General features: G+C 44.0%; 1 protein-coding gene across 4 annotated transcripts in view; it reads right to left on the bottom strand.

Annotated features, from left to right (window-relative positions):
* The window catches only part of LOC128323394 (glutathione S-transferase 2-like), a 31,784-nt gene extending 13,791 nt beyond the window's left edge, over positions 1-17,993 (bottom strand). Inside the window, exons 1-5 of one of the 4 annotated variants that reach the window (XM_053246433.1) lie at positions 14,885-14,994; positions 14,061-14,103; positions 8,885-8,960; positions 7,278-7,332; positions 5,362-5,426 (exon numbers count right to left, since the gene is read on the bottom strand). In XM_053246433.1, the coding sequence (XP_053102408.1) occupies positions 5,362-5,426; positions 7,278-7,332; positions 8,885-8,914 (150 nt within the window). In that variant the 5' untranslated portion in view covers positions 8,915-8,960; positions 14,061-14,103; positions 14,885-14,994. Of the gene's footprint in view, positions 1-5,361; positions 5,427-7,277; positions 7,333-8,884; positions 8,961-14,060; positions 14,104-14,884; positions 15,039-17,876 lie in introns of those variants that run through there. The other 3 variants (XM_053246434.1, XM_053246432.1, XM_053246431.1) reach the window with 3 other exon arrangements.
* Between the last annotated feature and the right edge of the window lie 2,721 nt (positions 17,994-20,714).

Here is a 20,714-nt window from a genome sequence, read left to right as displayed (position 1 = left end):
TCCATACCCCTGTCAAAGCCATCCAGGTTGTTGGACGTCACCACATCTTGTGGCAGAGAATTCCACAAATTGATTATGTGTTGTGTGAAAAAGTACCTCTGTTTGCTTGTCCTAAATTTCCTGGCAATCAATTTAATAGGATGACCCCTGGTTCTAGTGTTATGTGAGAAGGAGAAGAATTTCTCTCTATCCACTGTCTCCACACCATGCATGATTTTATAGACCTCTATCATGTCTCCCCGCAGTCGCCTTTTTTCTAAACTAAATAGCCCCAGGTGTTGTAGCCTTGCCTCATAAGAAAGGTGCTCTAGGCCACTGATCATCTTGGTTGCCCTCTTCTGCAACTTTTCCAGTTCTACAATGTCCTTTTTTAGATGTGGTGACCAGAACTGTATGCAGTACTCCTGGTGTGGCTGCACCATCGTTTTGTATAAGGGCATTATAATATTAGAAGTTTTATTTTCAATCCCCTTCCTAATGATCCCTAGCATGGAATTGGCCTTCTTCAAAGCTGCTGCACATTGAGTTGACACTTTCAACGAGCTGTCCACCATGACCCCAAGATCCCTCTCCTGGTCAGTCAACGACAGCTCAGATCCCATCAACGTATACTTGGTTTGGGTTTTTCGTCCCAATGTGCATCACTTTACACTTGCCAACATTGAACCGCATTTGCCATTTTGTCACCCACTCCCCCAGTTTGGAGAGATCCTTTTGGAGCTCCTCAAAATCTGTTTTGGATTTCACTACCTGTAAGAGTTTGGTATCATCTGCAAATCTGGCCACCTCGCTGCTTACCCCTACTTCTGGACCATTTATGAATAAATTAAAAAGCACTGGTCCCAGTACAGATCCCCGGGGGACCCCACTTCTTACTTCCCTCCATTGTGAAAACTCTCCATTTATCCCTACCCTCTGTTTCCTATCCTTCAACCAGTTAGCAATCCACACATGTACTTGTCCCCTTATCCCATGACTGCTAAGTTTTCTCAGGAGTTTTTGATGAGGAACTTTGTCGAAATTTTTTTTGGAAGTCCAGGTATACTATGTCCACTGGACCACCTTTATCTACACACTTGTCGACACTCAAAAAGGTCTGTGAGGCAATATTTACCTTGGCAGAAGCCATGCTGGTTCACTCCTAGCAGGGCCTTTTTTTCTATGCGCTTTACAATTTTATCCTTGAGGATACTTTCCATCAATTTGCCTAGAACGGACATTAAGCTAACTTGCCAGTAATTTCCCAGATTGCCCCTGGATCCCTTTTTGAAAATTGGTGTTACATTTGCTAATTTCCAGTCCTCCAGTACAGAGCCTGATTGCAGGGATAAGTTATATATTTTAGCAAGGAGGCCGGCAATTTCACATTTGAGTTCTTTGAGGACTCTGGGATGGATGCTATCCGGCCCTGAAAATTTGCTAGTTTTCAGTTTTTCCAGACAGTTTAAAACATCATATTCTGTCACTTCTATCTGATTCAGTTCTTTAGCCTCCATCCCTGAAAATCCTGGTTCAGGAACAGGTATATGCTCAGTATCCTCTGCCGTGAAGACGGACGCAAATAACTCATTTAACTTCTCTACAACCTCCATATCCTCCTTAATAATTCCTTTCACTCTCTCATTGTCTAATGGCCCAACTGCCTCTCTTGCAGTTTTCCTGCATCTGATGTATTTAAAGAAGTTTTTGTTATTCCCCTTGATGTTTTTAGCTAAATGTTCCTCAAACTCTCTTTTTGCCTCCCTTATTGTCACCTTGCATTTCTTTTGCCAGAGTTTGTGTTCCTTTCTGTTCTCTTCATTTGGACAGGCTTTCCAATTTCAGAAGGAACTCTTCTTCCCTTTTATGGCTTCCTTGACTTTACCTGTTAGCCACGCTGGCATCTTCCTGGACTTAGTGGTATCTTTCCTCCTTTTGGGTATACAGTCTAACAGGGCTTCTAGTATTGTGGTTTTGAGTAAACTCCATGCATTCTGGAGCAAAGTGACTCCCCTGATTTTCCCTTTCAGCTTTCTTTTCACCATACTCCTCATTTTGGAGAAGTTTCCTCTTCTGAAATTCAAGATGTCTGTATTAGACTTCCTTGGTCATTCTCTCCCCGCATTTATGCTGAATTTGGTCACACTATAGTCACTGTTATCTAAAGGGTTGATGATGACACTGACATCACGCACCAGGTCCTGGGTGCCACTCAGAATTAAGTCCAAGGTCGCCTTCTCTCTAGTTGGTTCCAAGACCAACTGTTCTAGGGCACAGTCATTCAGCATATCTAGAAATTTGACTTCTTTGTCATTACCTGGCTGTGAATCTACACAGTCTATGTGTGGGTAATTGAAGTCACCCATTATTACTGCCCTGCCTCTCCTTGATGCCTCTCTGATTTCCTCCTGCAGCACTGTCAGCATTTTGATCCGGAGGGTGATAGCACATCCCCAGAAGCACATTTCCTTTCAGGCCTTGTACTGTCACCCACAGGGTTTCTGTGGAGGACTCCAATCCTCCTAGGTTTTCTACCTTGTTAGATTCTATTCCTTCTTTAACGTACAGTGCTACTCCACCTCCAAGGTGCCCCTCCCTGTCCTTTCTATAGAGTTTATATCCAGGGATAACAGTGTCCCACTGGTTCTCACTGTTCCACCATGTTTCTGTTTTGCCTTGCCCGCTATATCTATTTCTGTTTTATCAGCCAAGCACTCCAGCTCACCCATCTTGGCTCGGAGGCTTCTGGCACTGGCATAAAAGCACCTATATGCTGAATCTCTTACCTGGTGTATGCTATCTTTCTTTTGACTCTTTGACCAGCTGCCACAGCCTTCTCTCTGCTCTTAATGTGGTTCTGCTCTGTCCCCTTCTGTTTCATCTGAATCCTTTGCACCCTCACACTTTAAAGAATGGCATTTGCCAAACTGGATACTGTCCAGCTCCTGTTGGCTATTCCCCAGGCGTCATTTCAAAAGGTGCTCTGCAACCTTTTTGATTTTTTTGGAACCACAGTCTGGTTCCATCTTGGTTCAAGCGCAGCCCATCCCTTTTGTACAGGCCTTGCTTGCCCCCAGATGTATCCCAGTTCCTAACACATCTAAACCCTTCCTCCCGGCACCAATGTCTCATCCACGCATTGAAACCCCTCAGTTCTGCCTGTCTCACTGTACCTGCGCATGGAACAGGTAGCATTTCTAAGAATGCTACTTTGGGGGTTCTGGACTTCAATACACTATCAGCCTAAATTTGGCTTCCAGGACCTCCCAACTACAATTCTCCACATCGTTGGTGCTGACGTGCACCACGACAGCTGTCTCCTCCCCAGCAGGACTGCCTAACATTCTATCTAGATGCTGTGTGATGTCCGCAACCTTCGCACCAGGCAGGCAAGTCACCATGCGGTCAACACGTGGGTCACAAACCCATAATGACTGAATCGCCCACTACAAGGAGGCCCCCACCCCCCAGAGGAGTATCCCTTGTGCAAGAGGATATGGGCTCATCTTCCACAGCAGGGGTCCCTTCTAAAGGAGCATTTCACTCTTCCTCAGACCAATGTCCTCCTTCCCCGAGACCTTTATTCTCCCTGACTCCAGAGGAGCGATAAGCCCTGGAGTGGGATGCCTCTACCACGTCCCTGAAGGTCTCGTCTGCATGCCTCTCTGTCTCTTTGAGCTTCTCCAGATCCGCCACCTTGGTCTCGAGGGAACGAACCTGTTCCCTTCATCCCTCAGGGGATGAAGTCGCTCTGGGAAGAGCAGAAGGTTTCAAGTTCCCTCCCTGGCTTCTCCAAGAAAGGGCTGAGAGAGATTCCTGCCTGCAACCTTGGAGAAGCCGCTGCCAGTCTGTGAAGACAATAGTGAGCTAGATAGACCAATGGTCTGACTCAGTATATGGCAGCTTCCTATGTTCCTATGTTCCTAGCTCCTTGCACTGAGCACACACACACAACTTCTACCCATGGAGCAAATAGTCATACATGTGACACTCTGTGCAATACACTGGGAAATGCCCCCTCCCCTCAGAAAGGGGTGATCATTGTTAATCTGCCAGCTGAAGATTTTCCCTACTGGAAATGGCCTGCAGAAAGTATTCTGCTGGCTGCAGAAGCCATTAGCTAAAAGCCAGAGCTCACATGTTCTGCAACATAACACAGGCACTGCAGATCTGCTTGCACAACTGCAGGGTTCTAACACGTGCAGGCTCGGACTGGCTCACTGAGCAGCAAGGCATTTTCCTGGTGCACCCTCGCCTGGTGCACCCTCCTGCGCTCGCTGGGCTCTCCCCGTGCCAGCTGCCTGGCTCCCCTTTCCCCCTCTCCCTGTCCGGAGAGCCCCACCTCCTCTCCTTCCGATTGGTCGTGAGAAGTAGGCTCAGACTGCCCTTAGGGCAACAGGGCATCTTCCCGGTGTGCCCCACCTGCCCCACCCCACCTGCTGCACCCCACCCCACCTGGTGTGCCCCGCCCCACCCCTGCGCCCCAACTCCCACCCTTAATTACCCATTCTGCTTAAAACCTGCCCCCTCCCCACATATATTCCACCACCCTCTCAGTGCCCCCAGTCCGGCCCTGAACATGTGGTGACAGTGCTGTGCAAGAGGGAAGCATCAGAACTACAGACGTCTTGTACTGTCTCATGTTGTGTGTTACTTCCATTGTTCTCAATGGGAAGGAGTGTATGACGTGCAGTTGCACAAGAGGTCAGTAGTTCTGGTAGAGCCTTCTTGTGCAGCACCCTCACCACAGGTTAGTGGCACAGGCAGTTCTGCAGTGCCTGCCTTACGCTGCAGCGCATGTATGCCAATGACCACACCAGCTTGGCACAGAATTTGACAATGGTCAAACTCCTCCAGTCTCCGTTACTTGCAGGTGGGATTGGGCAAATAGCAGGACCCAGTGGTTGGCATCCTGCCCAACGATGCCATTGCAGGAGGACATTGAGTCAAGTCTGGAGCTTGCCTTCAAGACCAATGCTGCACTACTGCATGTCATGTTTACTGCAGGATCGACAGGGTCCTGCTCTTTTTTCAAAGCTCATGTGCCTTCCAGGCACAGTGGTTAGTTTTTCGTTTCTTGCCCTTCTCCATTTCTAGTCTTTGCTGGAGCAAGAGGCCAGGAAGGTAGAGATGCCAAGCTTGCTCCTGTGCACTGCTTTAGACTTTACACACAGTCCATTTCCAACTGGGTTGGAATCTCTATTTGAAACAGAGCAGAGCTAAGCAGAGTCAGGCAAGATGGTTAATACGGCATGAGCGCCTTTGCAACAATGCAGGACCCTGCCCTAGTTTTCCTTATCCATCTCAAAGGGATCAGGAGGCACTGTGCCTCCCTTCAGCCCACAGTGACACATTGCTGGTTATGCCACCGCTGCTACATACATTTGGGAAGTCCAAGCCCAACGTCTCTTTCACAGAAGTCCACTGACTGGTGTCAAAATCAGGACCTGCAAAAACAGATGTGAATAGTAAATGCTAAACCCATGCACATACATGCAATTCCCACATCTATACCTGCCCAGGGTTATATTCTCTTTCATATCTAGATCTCTTAACACGTCTGGCTCATTTCTAAGGGGTTGTGTTTTATGCATGGATCCTAGGAACAAAACCAGATTTTTTTTCCCCCTAGTTAGAGTGAGATTTTTCCAGACCTCTCTTGCACAGAATTCTGCTGGCTAAAAGTTCAAAATACAGATAATATCCTTCAACAGGTAGCAACACAATTTGACATCTTTCTGATGGCAGACATCAAAATGATCATGGTTTGCATTGCTCTGACTACAGGGGTGTAATTATAACTGGATAAGTGGGAGAAATGTCCCTGGGGCCTGTAGGGAGGGAGCAGTGGCTGGATGACAGCTCACTCTTTGCTCTCCTCCTCCCAGCTAACTGGGAGAAATAATCTTTACTTCTAGCAAAATGAATCCTCTCCAGGAGGTGAGGGGAGAAGTGTCAAGCAGCATTCCTTCTGACTGAGTAGCTAGGTGCTCAGGCTCAGCATCACCCTGTCAATCAAAGAGAGGAGGGAGGGATGCTGCCTGATGGTAAACTCTTCCCCCTCCCCCCCTCAAACTGAGATAGAACTGAGAAGGTCTCCAAAGGTCTATCAACTAAAAGAGCTTAAGGACCCTTTCCTGAATGCTGCCATTGTTAATAAGGAGCAGAAAAAACCCATAATATTCCTTTTCTCTGCTTGCCTCCTGATATTCCTTAGCAACTGTGTTCAGTTTACCCCTAAACCCAGGGGCAAAATCTGTGGGGCAGTTTCTGACCGGTATGTGTGAGTGAGTGAGAGAATGTGCAAATAAAACAAGGCAGAAGCACTGCTGATATTCGATTAACATGAGGCGACTTATATAGTAAAAGATTTTTAATTTCAAGAGAGTGTGGATGCACAAGAGAGAGGAAGTGTCTGTGTATATGGGGAGTGTGTGATATTATTATTTGTACAGGAATGAGAAAGGGCATGCCAAAAGAGAAGAGAACGTGTTTCTCCCCCGCTCCCAATTCCTTACTGTTCTTCTGCAGCACAGGCACATGAGGGAGGAGAAGGCGGAGGGGAAGGTCCAGAGGCAGGGACCCATCTGCGCTTCTGGTCCCAGGGCCCACTCCAACCTTCCTATTCCCCCATTTGACTGACACACAAAGAAGGGTGATCTGAACATAGAGAATTAGTCGAATGCTTACACAAGTAGTTCTTCATTGGCGCCAGATTAGCAGGGATGGAGCCGGATGTTTTACTTTTGTTTTATGTTACTATTATTTAACAGTGCAAAATTACTAGAAGCAGTTTTAGCTTCTAGAGCTTAACTGACCACTGTCTAATATGTTGGAAGTGAAGGACTCTGCACTGTCTCATGTCTCAATGACAGAGGGGGACAGACTAGTGAGTCAGAGGGCTAGAATGGTCAAGGCATTGGTCATTCCTCCTCTCTACTGCTCTGATACTATCCCTAGGATATGGAGATTGCTACTCTTAGGGACTTCCTTCCTGCCACTTCTTCTTCCTCTTTCCCTCTCTTCTCCCTTGCAACACACACGCTCCTCTCTCCCTGCACCATGTGTGCAGAGATGCAGAAACCATCCCTCTGCATCCAGCTGGCTAGCTAGATTAGAGATCCTATCTCTCCACTTTACTATCTAGAAAGGAGTTCACCAATAAAGACTCCTTATACTGATTTCAAACTATGAACTGGCTCCAAGTTTCTCTTACTCTCAGCATACAAACATGCCTAGGCAGACTCCACTGTGCTGTGCCTCAGTGCACTCTGCTGCAGTAGAAAGGTATCTCTTACCAGAGAGAATTCCCAACATAATACTCAGCCAGCATTTTCCAAGAGGCAATAGTATCTAGAAACAAGATCCAAGACCGAGGATTACTGGATCATCTGTTCCAAACCCTGTCACAGAAACTTTGCACCAAACCTGTAAAGAACAGGGGTGGGCTGACAAGATTTGTGTGGTCCACTTTCAGACACACTAGAACTAGAATCTCCATGGCCCACCAATACATTTTAAATTTACAAAGCAAGAGGGCATTCTCATGGTATAGCACTAGTTAAACCATGTCAAGTCACCCCAAATATGTATGCACTCTTGCTTAAGAATACAAGTAGTAATAATAATGAACTGTATTTGTTAGCTGCCCCACAACAAATTGTTCTCAAAGCCAACAAGTAGTGGCTTGTTGGATCAGAACAAGGGTCATGTAGTTAAGCATTTTCTGCAAGAATCCCAGCAACCAGCAGGTACTAAGTAGCCAACCAGAAATTGGCCATAGCCTACCTGCTGCCCACACCAGTGCAGAAGATCAGAGCCAGCAGTTACATGAGGAATTAATTTAACTGGAGAGGAGTTGAACTAAGAACATGAAACTTTTAAAATGTTACCTATCTGGATCAAGGTGATTTTGGAGATCCCCCCGCTTATCTGCTCTCCCAATGTAGTCCCCAACATTTCTATAAATAAGTTACAACTCACTAAACAAGATAAAAGAGGAAAGAACAATAATCTCAACAGCTGCAGGGAGTAATTCTTGTTCAAAGATGTTCCCACATCACTTCTGTACCATGGGCAAGGTCAGTGATAAGAGATGGCAGAGGTTCACAACCATTGCAGAAGAGAGACTGCACCAAGTTCCTATATAACAAGATGGCAGAGCGAGAGAGCGGAGAAGAGGGCTTTGCAAGAGCGTCCTATTAATTCTCAGCTTTGGAAGGCAGTAAAGGCATTCTGTTTCCCAGAAGACACTGGAATATTGGACCGTTTCCCTATTTGTGACACTGAAAATCAAGAGAGAGTGCTTAAGGAGACATAAATCATCATGTCTGATGTGAAGGAGCTACCACAACAGTGTCAAAATACCACAGATGTCAAGCACCACACTACGTTCTGCACAACAGAGGCTTGTGTTTTAGCCACTGTTGTTATTTTTTAATTGTTACCACAGTTCCTCCTATGCAAATCTTTCATTCATGAGCAGAGGAAGAAACATCACAGCCCTCCAACATTGCCACTTGGGTTACACCAATATAAAAATGGGGCAGGTTAAGTTTTGTTAACTGTTATATAAAACTTTTGTGCAAGAGGCAATTGCCATGTTAGACATTTTATATAGATATAGATATAGATATAGATATAGATATATAGAGAGAGTACTGTGCCTTAGGGCCAGTCTGTGGAGATCTGCTAAGCCCAGACACATCCAACAGTTCACCAGACAGACTGCAGGACTGCCTTTATAGACTAGAAAAGGACATGGAGTGAGTCTAGCACTCTGATTTCAGCGAAACCAAGTGCCCCAAGGAAAATTCATGAGCAGGCCATGAAGGTTATATTGTCCCCTACATCTAGTCAAAAGGTAAGCTACATTTGAACCAGGAAATTCGTTTTAGCTCCTTACCTTCTCCACCACTATACTGTTTGTCCTCATATGGAGTTTCTGTGTATTCTAGCAGAAGTCTGATAGCATGGGCAAGCTGCAGGCAGAAAGGGAGGAAGTAAGAAGTAAACGGCCACCAATATTAAAAGCAACAAATTTAATTTGCTCCAGACAAAACCAGTTACCATCTAAAAGAAATGATGTTGGCTCTGAGCTTCTTATATCCACTGTGAGAAGAGAAAAATACATTTGCCAATATGCCATTGGAGAGTGTCCCTCACCAAAGTTGTTTTCAGACAAGAGTATTTCCCAGACCTACCTGGAGATACCATGGATTGAACCTGGAACCTTTTGCATGTAAAGCATGTGAGCTATGATCCCATCCCCATGTGGTGACAGGCTTTTGTCACCTGTTGTTTTAGCATTTTGTTTGGTTAAAATTGTTAGATTGAACTGAGTGTGAATGAGGGCAACCAGGAATATGTATTTTTTGCAGACAAATTCTCTCATATTCAAGCCGATCTGGATACTATAGTCAATGCAGAGTCTATTATGGAGGTGTCCAGCAGCCCCTCCTGTGTGGTTAGATTAGATCAGTTTCAGTGTGTGACTCCCAAGGGCAAAGACAAGTTGCTGAAAGCAGTACACCTTACCATCTGTCCTCTTGATCCCTGCCTGACCTGGCTTATAGGACCTAGCAGAGAGGTTATTGGAGAGGGTCTGGTTAATATCATTAATGCCTCTCTAAGAGAGGGCAGGATGCCTCCTTGTCTCAAGGCAGCAATTTTTAGACCACTTTAAGAAAGAAAGAAAGAAAGAAAGAAAGAAAGAAAGAAAGAAAGAAAGAAAGAAAGAACCTGTATTAGACCCTTTGAGATTTCCAACCTCCCTTGGTTGGGCAAGGTGACTGAGAGGTTTGTGGCTTCTCAATGTCAGAGGAAGCAGTCTTGGAGGAAGCAGATTATCTGGACCCATTTCAAACAGATTACCTGGACCAATTTCTGGATGGACTATACTTGCTCCTACTTTGTTCAACATCTATGTTAATTCTGTGGTTGTTTGTTTGTCCACCCTTTCTATTCATCCACTAAAGTTAGCCTATAGGCATGTCTCCATATTATTATATGCGGATGACATGGCTATTATGTCGCAGACACCTGTAGGCCTTAAGCGTGCCCTAAGACTGTTTTCATCGTTTTGTAACCAAGACTCTATTGAAATAAACTATAGTAAAACTAAAGTCTTATTGTTCGCCAAGCAAGCTAGGCGTTATAATTGGTCCATTCAAGGACACAAGATTGAGCAGGTTAATTCCTTTAAATATCTAGGAATTACGTTTCACTCTGTTGGCTCTAGAAATGCCCATTTTAACTCCATCAGGCAGTCTGCTCAATTGGTTGTAAATAAGATCAAATCTTATCATTTTACACATGGTGCTGCTTTTATACCTGCGACAGTGAGACTTTATACAGCCAAAGTACTGCCTTTGCTCTTATATGGAGCCCAACTGGGACCTGCAAGTATTTTTGCCCTACTGGAGGCTATCCAGGCTAAGTTTGTTAGATGCATTTTGAGGTACCGTGTTGTGCTCCGCATGCTGTCATCAGAAGAGACGGTGGGCTTATTAGGCTAGAATCTTTATAATGGTGCTATATTTTTCGATTTTGGTTAAAATTGAGTTTTGGACAGGCGGGTTTAGCCTCTTTGGCTATGAATGATGGTTTTAATTCGAGCTGGAAACGAGCTGTGTTGAGTAAATTTTCTTTTTTTGGCCTCTCCGTAGAGGATTTGCATACTGTAGGAATTAAGCAAGCCAGGAAGTTAGTTAAGCAACATGTCCTGGATATACAAGCTCAACAAGAAGGCGCATGGATCAAGCAGGGTTTATACTTAGGGAGTCAAGCTACTAATCTTAAACCAGCTAAGTACTTTGATGTGGTGCTTGTCCCTAAATTTAGATGAGCCCTTACTTTAGCATGTTTAAATGTTCTTCCTACAGCTGTATTGGCTGGCAGGTTTAAGGGAGTTCCGCTATTTTTACGACTTTGCCCATGTGGCAAAGGGGTTATAGAATCCACCTCGCATGTTATTCTTCATTGTGATTTTTATAGTGGACCCCGTTTAAGACTTATATCTCCTATGTTAGATAATTTGCCTGGCTGGTCTAATGAATTTTATTTAAATTATCTTTTAACTAATGTGGGCATTATCTCTGTTAGGGACAGGTTATGTTATATTATTTGTAAAATTCGTACTGGTTTATTGTAAATGTTTGCTGGTCAATGACCGAATAAACTTATATCTATGTATAAGGATGGACTATAAGGTGGAGATAGTCTTGGTCAGCCTGTTAGATGATCTCCAATTCTTCCATTGTGGATAAATGCAAGTTATGAACCATGAAGTCATAGGAACACAGGGACGTAGGAATCTGCCATATACTGAATCAGACCATTGGTCCATCTAGCTCAGTATTGTCTTCACAGACTGGCAGCAGCTTCTCCAAAGATGCAGGCAGGAATCTCTCTCAGCCCTATCTTGGAAAAGCCATGGAGGGAACTTGGAACCTTCTGCTCTTCCCAGAGCAGCTCCATTCCCTGAGGGGAATATCTTACAGTGCTCACACTTCTAGTCTCCCATTCATATGCAACCAGGGCAGACCCCGTTGAGCTAAGGGGATAAGTCATGCTTGCTACCACCAGACCAGCTCTCCTCTCAAGTCCCCTGTTGAGACATCATCTCTGCAGGGAACTTGTTATATCACCTTAGAGAAGCCACCCCCTCTTGGCCTCAGCACCCCCATAACCTCACCCATCACAACAGGAAGAGGAGAATGCTGCCCTCTGCTTACAGGGTTGTGGTAAGAATTACTGAGGTGATGTATGTGAAGCATTTGGAACACTCAGAAGTGTTGTATCAATGTTAAGGTTTCTTATTAATCCAATGAATGCAGCAAAATAGTTTATTATATCTGGGGAAACCTAACATGGTATTACTATGCAACATCAGCCAGTGAGCTTATCCCACAGGGACCCCATCAGCACAGTTATTGGCCCCATAGCCTTAATCACACATTATGTTCAAGGTAAGCACAATCTATGTATTATATATATATATATATATATATATATATATATATATATATATATATACACACACACACACACACACACACACACACACACAGAGAGAGAGAGTAGTATATTTCCTAACTGCACCTTGCTTCACTTTTAAAATGAACACACGTACAGACATTCACAGAATGAATGTACAGACACTTGTACATACTTATAACATCTGAATAGGGCTTATTTTACACAAAGAACTATAGCCAAGAGCAGATGCTGTGAAAGTGATATGTGTCAAATGCAATTATTCAAAGATAAGAGAAAAAGAAAACCCTGATTTACCAAACTAAGTTTACTTAGAGCAACAATTACTCTCTCCACCAAGTTTCCCCACTGGCATCAACTTCTAGACAGAAGTTTACACCACATCTCCAACAATCAAGGCTGCAAGAAACATGGAAGCAGGTAGCAACTCAAAAGGAAATTGATAGTTGTTCTTCAATATGATTCAATCCTATATTAAAGTTGGGAGACAAAGTCTTTTTGTGAGAAATCTGGGCACAGCTCAGCATATAAAACCTGGGAGATATTACCAGTGATAGTTCCCCACGTGTTTTTGAAGCATTGCAAGATAAATATTCTTCACCATACAAGGAAAAATTGCATTACTTACAACTTACGGGTCTACTGATACACTTTGGACCAAATGTGAAGAGGCACCAGTTAAAGTAAGTGGCCATTCATAGCAAGGGAACACAAATTATGGTCCCTAACCAACTCCAACACAGCACCCCTTCAGTGGTTGTAGCCAACATCTACTTTATGCTTCTTTTTGTTAGAGATGCAGCTCCTGATGGCATCTTAGCACCAACAACCCTATTGACCACTAGGGGTAGAGATAGCCAGTAAGGGCATTCCCCTCCTGACTATGCTTTTTCTACTCTGATTCCTCTTTGTTAGACTGATAGTCTCAGGTTTCATTCTCTCACCTGAGGGAGAGACTTCCTTCTTCTCCCTTCCTGTATGTAGCTAGCAATGCGGCATGTAAGTCTCAATCTATCTCCCTAATGGGTTTCCTAAATAAATTACTGTATTTATAATTTTAACTCCATCTCTCTAGACAATATTAATTAGCAGTGCTCTCCTTACCTGTACACTTCTGCTACAGCTGGGGTAGATAAAGAAATCTTCCCTTCAACTCTCTAACACTTTTTAGGATGTGAGCCCTTCTGAGTCAAGGGAACATATTTATTTATTTATTTCCTCATGTAAACTGCTTTGAGAACTTTGTTGAAAAGCTGTATGTAAATATTCATAGTAGTAATTTTGGAGACTTCATCAGAGGGCCTTGTACTACAATGCTATTTCAGTATAACCTAATCTCTATAGATATTCCTAAACAGCATTAGCTAGAAACTCTTGGACTAGAGAATAGCACAACAGCTTGGAATCAGAACCCTAATGGAGTTACTAATCCTAATCAGTTAAGGTGAATATTGCTGATGATTAAGAACATTTAATATAAGATTGCTATCAAAAGAGCCTAAAATTTACCCACAGAGCTTACTGGATGTCTCAGAGATTAGCAAGCAGAGAGCTAAGTTCCCCATCAGCATCCTGGAAATGCTCTGTGTGGAATACTCATTTTGTACATATGCTATGGTCAAAGAAGTCACAGAATGTACAGTATTAATAGGACTTCAAGTGCAGCACTAGACTTTAATTTTAAACACCCCATATGTTGATATTTACCCAAGGTGTGGTCCCTCTCCAGAAGAGGAGACGACTGGATCATTAGGGCTGCTCAAACACCTAGATGACTATTTTTGAGAGCACAGAAAGAGCAAAATGCACTCACAATCCAGACAGGCTGCCACTGTGCAATTGGCAGATCTGGTAAGGAGAAAAAAGTTGATGTGGTTTGTGAGAAGAGGGTAAATGAGAAGCATATTTTGGGAACGAGTCAATTTCTGAATTATTTTGCAATAAGAGAAGTAATCCTTAATCAAAAGGCTCATAAGTGCAATGCTTATTTTGTAATTTTTGTGTGTGCTTTGATTCAATTATCTTGACTTTAACACATACATCATAATCTATCTTTAATAGCAATGTATTTATGTAGTAGGTACCTGTTTGTTTTTAAAGTTTGCCTTCTTAGGGTTGGTGGGGGAACTGTAAGAATATGGAAAGTTACTGGTGTTACTTGATGTTAACCAAATGTATCATTGCTGCAAATGGGGAGGAGAGCAGGGCGCTTTTCAATGTACTCACTCAACAGCGATAAAATGCTTCGGCATTGGGCAGAGTGCATTGAAACCGCTGTTAAACCTCTTTAGCTCACATCTCCTCCAGAATGGAGGTTGTGCATTCACATATCGGGCAGATTTTCCCTAAAGTCCCTGCAAGCTATCCGGGAGCACTTCACACACAATTCGGGTGTTTCACTGTGTGTTAAAGAGCAGCCCGATTTATAGCCTGGCTTTAAAAATACCACTTTTTGCATCGGATTTCTTGGACAGTTTTGGACGACCAGAGGTAAGAACCCCTCTGACTTGGCGGGCCAGTGTGGGGTCTTTGAACCCGTCTGCTCCATTCTAGCTACGTCTCTGATACCTTAACGGTACCTCCTGCTAAATAGGAGCCCTTTGCACCTGGCAAGGCACGTTACCGCTCCGGACAGATTGAAGTGGCCTCCATAAACACAGCAAGCTGAAGACTGCGAGTAGAGCCAGACCCTGCTCCGAGCACGAGGAGCAGCCCACACGGAGACAGAGAAGATCTCGGATCCCAGCCGAGCCGGCCGCTCTCGAGCTCGCCAGGGAAGAGCTTGGGCGAACTTCTCCCTCGCCTTGCAAGCCCCTTCCGCGCACGCCCCAGGCCCACGCAAGCCAGAACGTTGCACTCTTCCCCGCGACCGGAGAGACAAGAGACTCCTCCTTCATGACAGACTCACCCCTCTAATATTCCAGTAGCCCAAAATCATCGCCATGCTGTTGCCCTGCGCTCTACTCCTTCTCTTCTCTCGTCCCCACGACCTCGTTCTCCTTCACGGCACGCCCACTAGCCCCTTGGGAGGGACTTAATAAACCCTAGCCGAGGGGCGTCTGTTTCTCTCAAGTCCTTAAAGGCGCAGTGCTGATTTTGCAAGGAGGAAGCAGAATGCGGGAACGGGCCTTTCAGCAATGGATTTATTAACACGCAGGGCTGATCATTGGCAAACGAAACAACGGGGAGATATTTCTGTTTCCATTTTTGCCCAGCTGGAAAGACACTCAGGATCTCTATAATCATAAAACTTCAGTCGGACTGCGGAAGTACTGGATTCGGACGATCAAGACGCACTAAAGTGGAACTTTGATTCTCTTTCGTTTGTTCTTTCTTTCCTGCCTTTTTTCTTTCTTTCTCAAAATCGATCAAGCAATCAAACAAGACACATTTTTGATGACATTAAGTGTTTCTTAAGTTGTTAAAGAACACCAAGAGAAGAGAACAATTTGGAAGCCACTAGATACAGGAGACTGAGGATAGGGCTCCACTTTCCAGATTAACCCCTACCACCGTGTCACTACGGATCTCCTAAGTGTGCTTCCATACTTCCTGTGGACTTGTGACACCACAGTAACAGCGGTGACAGCAAGGTGCCATTCACATTTCCGATGCTTTATTTTGGATGTAATCTTTGTGATATAGTGCTACAACATTACAAGTCCGTTGCAGAGACTAGTTGCTCAACAGCAGCAAAATGCCTCCGTTCAGGCAAGTTGCATTCAAAACAGACAGCAGGAGGGTCATTCTCATGGTACTAGAGAAAGACTTGCTGTTCTGGTCGCTCCAGGTCTTAACACTCACATCAATTCCAGAGGATGAATACAACTGAAGGAAGCCCGGCTGGGTGCATGGCTGGGGGAGTCAGTCATGTGACTTGCCTCTGGGGGGCCCCCCAAGGCAGTGGGCCCCCAGACAACTGTCTCCCCTTGCCCTATTATAGTTACGCCCCTGAAACTGGGAAATGTGATTCTCCAGAAAGGAGTGTGTGTGTGCGTACACTACTGGCACTTACTCCAGATAAAGCAGCTCGAGCATCACGTAATCATCACATGATCAGTTCAATTAAACCTGGCTAGTGACCACAGAGGTGGTATCAAGTGAAAATCGAGTACATGGTTCAGAGTTCCCAACTGACTGAAGCGTTTCCTGAGATTCCCCCCCTCCAGCATTTTCCAGTATTTCTCACAATATCCATCCACATGGATTGCTCACAGTAGTCACTTAGAAATGGCTGCTGATTCTTCGAAACTCCAGGCTAAACCTCGAGAGTTGGCAGCTCCAAGCTCAGTAGAGGAGTCTTACTGCCATGGATGGGACCAAAGCATTTTTAAATGAGTGGGGCTTACAGAATCCTCCCTATCCAAGATTCTTTCCAACTTTTTGTGGCTCCCAATGTCTTTGGTCTTGTTTGTTGGCAGAGCAGCACCAATTTGTTAAGCAATTTCTGTTCTTTCACTTCTTATTCCTGAACTTTGTACAGAGCAGTGAGCACATGTGGTTTGCTACAAGCTTTCAGTTCTTCTGCAACCTTTGTTTTCCATCTAGTTTTATCCATACACACCAGTATTTGTGTGCATTAATGAAACACAACACAAGAAAAGATCTTGATGCAATGGTGAGCATGATAAGCTTTCTTTCTTTTCTTTTTCTTCCATTTATTTTTTGGCTATATTTCATCAGTATGTACAAGCTCTTAAGTACACCAATAATCTGAAAACAAAAATGCACATAGACAAAACACTTTGCCTAGCCATGCATGCACCACTTCCACCAACTGCATAATTTGAAACAGTTTCACCAATTTCATAATAAACCATAGGAAATTTCCAGGTTAAACTGGAAGGGAGGCAAAACAGAATGCAGGGCGTGGAGAATTCAAGGAACGGATCCATTTAGCTTTCAGGCCATGTTTTCTCAAAATCTTTTGTGTTTTCTAGGTAAATCTGTCCATCACATAAGCAATTCTAAGTATAGGTAATGACTTGATTAGCAAGCCAGATGTTGCTGCTTTTAATCCCTGCTGGTATGTTTCCCAGACTATGGGAAACACCTATATTGGGCAGCAGTGATTTAGGAAAGATGTTGAACGGCATCATCTCTTACTGCACAGGAGGAGGCAATGGTAAACTCCTCCTGTATTCTACCAAAGACAATCACGGGGTAATGTGGTCGCCAGGAGTCAACACTGACTTGATGGCACACTTTACTTTGCTTTGACCCTTCCTCAAATTTTGTTCTCTTGAATTGCTCCTTGGGGAGTTTATAATTGTACCTTCTAACTAATTCTTCAACTTTCCTCCTGGAAAACTCCACCTGTTAAAAAGGTATAAGGTATATCTGGCAGACATGCAACATAATAAAAACTGATTGAAACCCTGGGCAAAGCATATGAAAGAAAATCATGAGGGAAGAATTTTACAAAGATGTTTATTTGGGCTATTGAAGGGAATACAGTAAAGTGTAAAAAGAGGCCCTGTGTATTGAATAGCTGCAACCAACCATTAATGTTAGGGAAGAAATGAAAAAGGCAATGAAATTTATTGGTCTGTAAAAGGGTTAAAATTCTGTTCTGTAGTCATCTCCTCCTCCCTCCTTTCTCCTGCTCAGGGATTGGTTATTTAGCTTCAGTTGCTGTAATTAATTTGAAGAGTGTCCTCCAGCTGTTTGAGACAGAGTATGGACTATGGTGTTTTAACACTGAAAAGTGTTTGTAAGATCTTTGTTTTTGTTTTATCTGTGCATTAAAAGAGGTCTTAAAAGCTTGTCTGTTAGTTGTCTTTGTTTTGTTTCTTGCTTTTAATTGTTGGTTCTTAAGCTTGCAAACTGCCTTGAGATCATTCAGTTAGGTGGTATAGAAATGTAATGAATAATAAATTATACAATCAGTATTTACTTACTTATTGTGTGGAACTCAGGAGATGATTTTGATCTGTCAGTTCTGGATGGGCTCACACCTCCCCAGAAGGAACAGCCAGGTATGCAGTCTGGGGGTGCTTCTGGACACAAACCTCTCCCTGGTATCCCAGGTTGAGGCAGTGGCCAGAAGTGCCTTTTATCAGCTTTGGCTAATACACCAGCTGTGTCCATTTCTTGAGATAAATGACCTCAGAAGAGTAGTACATTTGCTGGTCACCTTCAGACTTGATTACTGCAATGTGCTTTATGTGGGGCTGCCTTTGTATGTAGTCTGGAAAGTGCAGTTGGTCCAGAATGTGGCAGCTAGTTTGGGCTCTGGGTCATCTCAGAGAGACCATATGGCTCGTATCTCAAAAGATCTACACTGGTTGCCAATACGTTTCCAGCAAAATACAAGGTTATTGTTATATCCTATAAAGCCCTAAACAGCTTGGGCCCTGGGTTCTTAAGAGAATGCCTTCTTTGCTATGAACCACACCACACATTGAGATCATCTGCAGAGGTTTGTCTGTAGATGCCACCAGCTCGTCTGGTGGCTACTCAGAGACGGGCCTTCTCTGTTGTTGCCCCGAGGCTTTGGAACCCACTTCCTGCTGAAATAAGAGCCTCCCCATCTCTTACAACTTTTTAAAAGGCAGCCAAGATGCATTTGTTCACCCAGGATTTTAATTAGATACTGTTTTAATGGTGTTTTCAATAGTTTTAGCATTTTAAATTTTAATTGTTGTAATGTGTTAATCTTTTTATCTGTTTTTATTGTTTTGTTGTAAACCGCCCAGAGACTTGCATTTGGGGTGGCATATACATGTTTTAAATAAAATAAATACATTTCAATAGGGAAACAAGGTCTTTAAAAGACAGACTCTTGCATGAGAAGCTGGAAGCAATTTGACATAGTCTGAACCTTCCCTTGGTTGTCCAGGACAGGGGCAGAAGGCCAGCCAGGGACTGATGGGCCAAGCAGCAGAGGAGCAGAGAACAGCACCCACTCGCTCACAGGAGGACGGCATGGGCAGCAGGGAGGGAAGCCAGCAGCAGGCCCAGGGGCGTAACGAGGCTGGAGCGGGCCCAGAGACAAAATTTTAAAATGGGCCCCTCGCTGATACACACACACATTCACTTCACATGTGACTTGCCTCTGGGGGGCCCCTCGAGGCGTGGGGGGCCCCAGGCAGCCGCCTCCCCTTGCCTAATAGTAGTTACGCCCCTGAGCAGGCCCAAATATAAACCAGAAAGTAACCAATCCAAAAATTTTGAAAAGGAAGAGAACTGAAAAAATTAAAATTAAAATGGCATCTGAGAGGAATGGTATATAATGCCCTCCTCTGAGAATTCCTTGCTTTTGCTTTTTTGTATGTCTATCACATCCCACAAATTAATGACATTTAAATTACAGAAAATTTAAATCAGAGAGAGAAAAAGCCTCTCTGTAACTATGGTGTGGTGGCAGCAGGCAGGCAGCTTCAAAGCCAGGCACAGCCTTAAATTAAATTTAATGAAATTTTTTTAAAAAAATTAAATCCATGGGAGGGAAGATTTCATGGGAGGTTTGTATTCATGGTGAGACACTCCTTTCTCTGAACATCCTCTACAACAACAGTACTGAAGAAGAGCCGCTCTAGACAATGCATAGTTGCAGACATGTAGCATAACTGCATGTACGCATGCGCAGGGCATGCCAATCTCGGCTCATCAGTGTTCTCATACCTACAAGGGGGAAGAGTGCCTGTGTCTCATTCGTGTGTGTGTGTGTGTGTGTACTCTAAATGTGTGGTTACTGACACAGAATATTGTGTACATGTGTATTAATAATGCAGTGTATGAACCCTAGATGTTAAGCAACTCAAGCTTAACCTGTTTGTAATCATCCTTTGAAGATCTGTTTTGATCACTTAACTGCTTGGCCAACAACAGAACTGGATCTTTGCTCTCTTGAAGACCTCTAAGTTATCTCTAAGGATGTCTCAGTTTATGATTCAAAAGGTGCACATTTCTTGTGCAGAGTCTTCACATCTTTTAACAAGGCTGTTCTTTGGTTGCAAGGATATCACCTTTTGCCAGCAATCTAAAGTGCAATATTTTGGAACCAGGAAAAGACAATGGTCCAGTTACTATACTCATTGCTGGGCCTTTGTGGTAGGATCTCTCTGATATGGATATCAGGATGCTAATGGGAATATCTGAGATTGGAAATAATTCCAATTTGTATTTGTGCAGTTTGTGTGTTCATGCAACTTGAACACATGCAGTGTTACTGGGCTCATGTAACCTTGCACACTATGTGAGCTAGTCTCTCACATGCCTCGTTGCATATCTTTATTGAAGTATGTGTGGGGCTTGAGGAGACAGCTTGGTGGTGACACTATCACAGAAAGGCTAAAAAACATTTGGGCCAGTATTTCACCAATCATGTTTTGTGGCCCTACCAATGACTGAGAGGAGCAGTTCAGTACTATCCATCCATACAAATTAGACCTGTGATGCTTCGTGCTCCACTGGTCCCTGCTAGTCAATCTGGCACAAAATGGGCATGTTGGTAATGCGCTTTGCCGCAGTCAGTCAGTGAAGGGATGTCCCCGGGAAAGGCTGATGTTCCACACATCATAGAGTGATGCCTAAGGGGTGCTTGGAAACATTGAATGAGGCTGTTCTCATGCACAGACTAACCCAGGCTAGGGATGACCAGCCTGGGTTAGGCTGTGCATGAGAACCACTAGGATCAGGCCTGATCCTGGCAAGACAGCATCCGCCTAGCCCAGCTGCTAGCCGAGGTTAAAGGAGTGAGCTCTTCCTTAACCTGCACTTGCTGCTCATGTGCA

This window comes from Hemicordylus capensis, chromosome 4, assembly GCF_027244095.1.
Source record: "Hemicordylus capensis ecotype Gifberg chromosome 4, rHemCap1.1.pri, whole genome shotgun sequence".
Lineage (NCBI taxonomy): Eukaryota > Metazoa > Chordata > Lepidosauria > Squamata > Cordylidae > Hemicordylus > Hemicordylus capensis.
The sequence above is the reverse complement of the archived record's forward strand: the minus strand, read 5'-3'. Positions and strand labels throughout refer to the sequence as shown.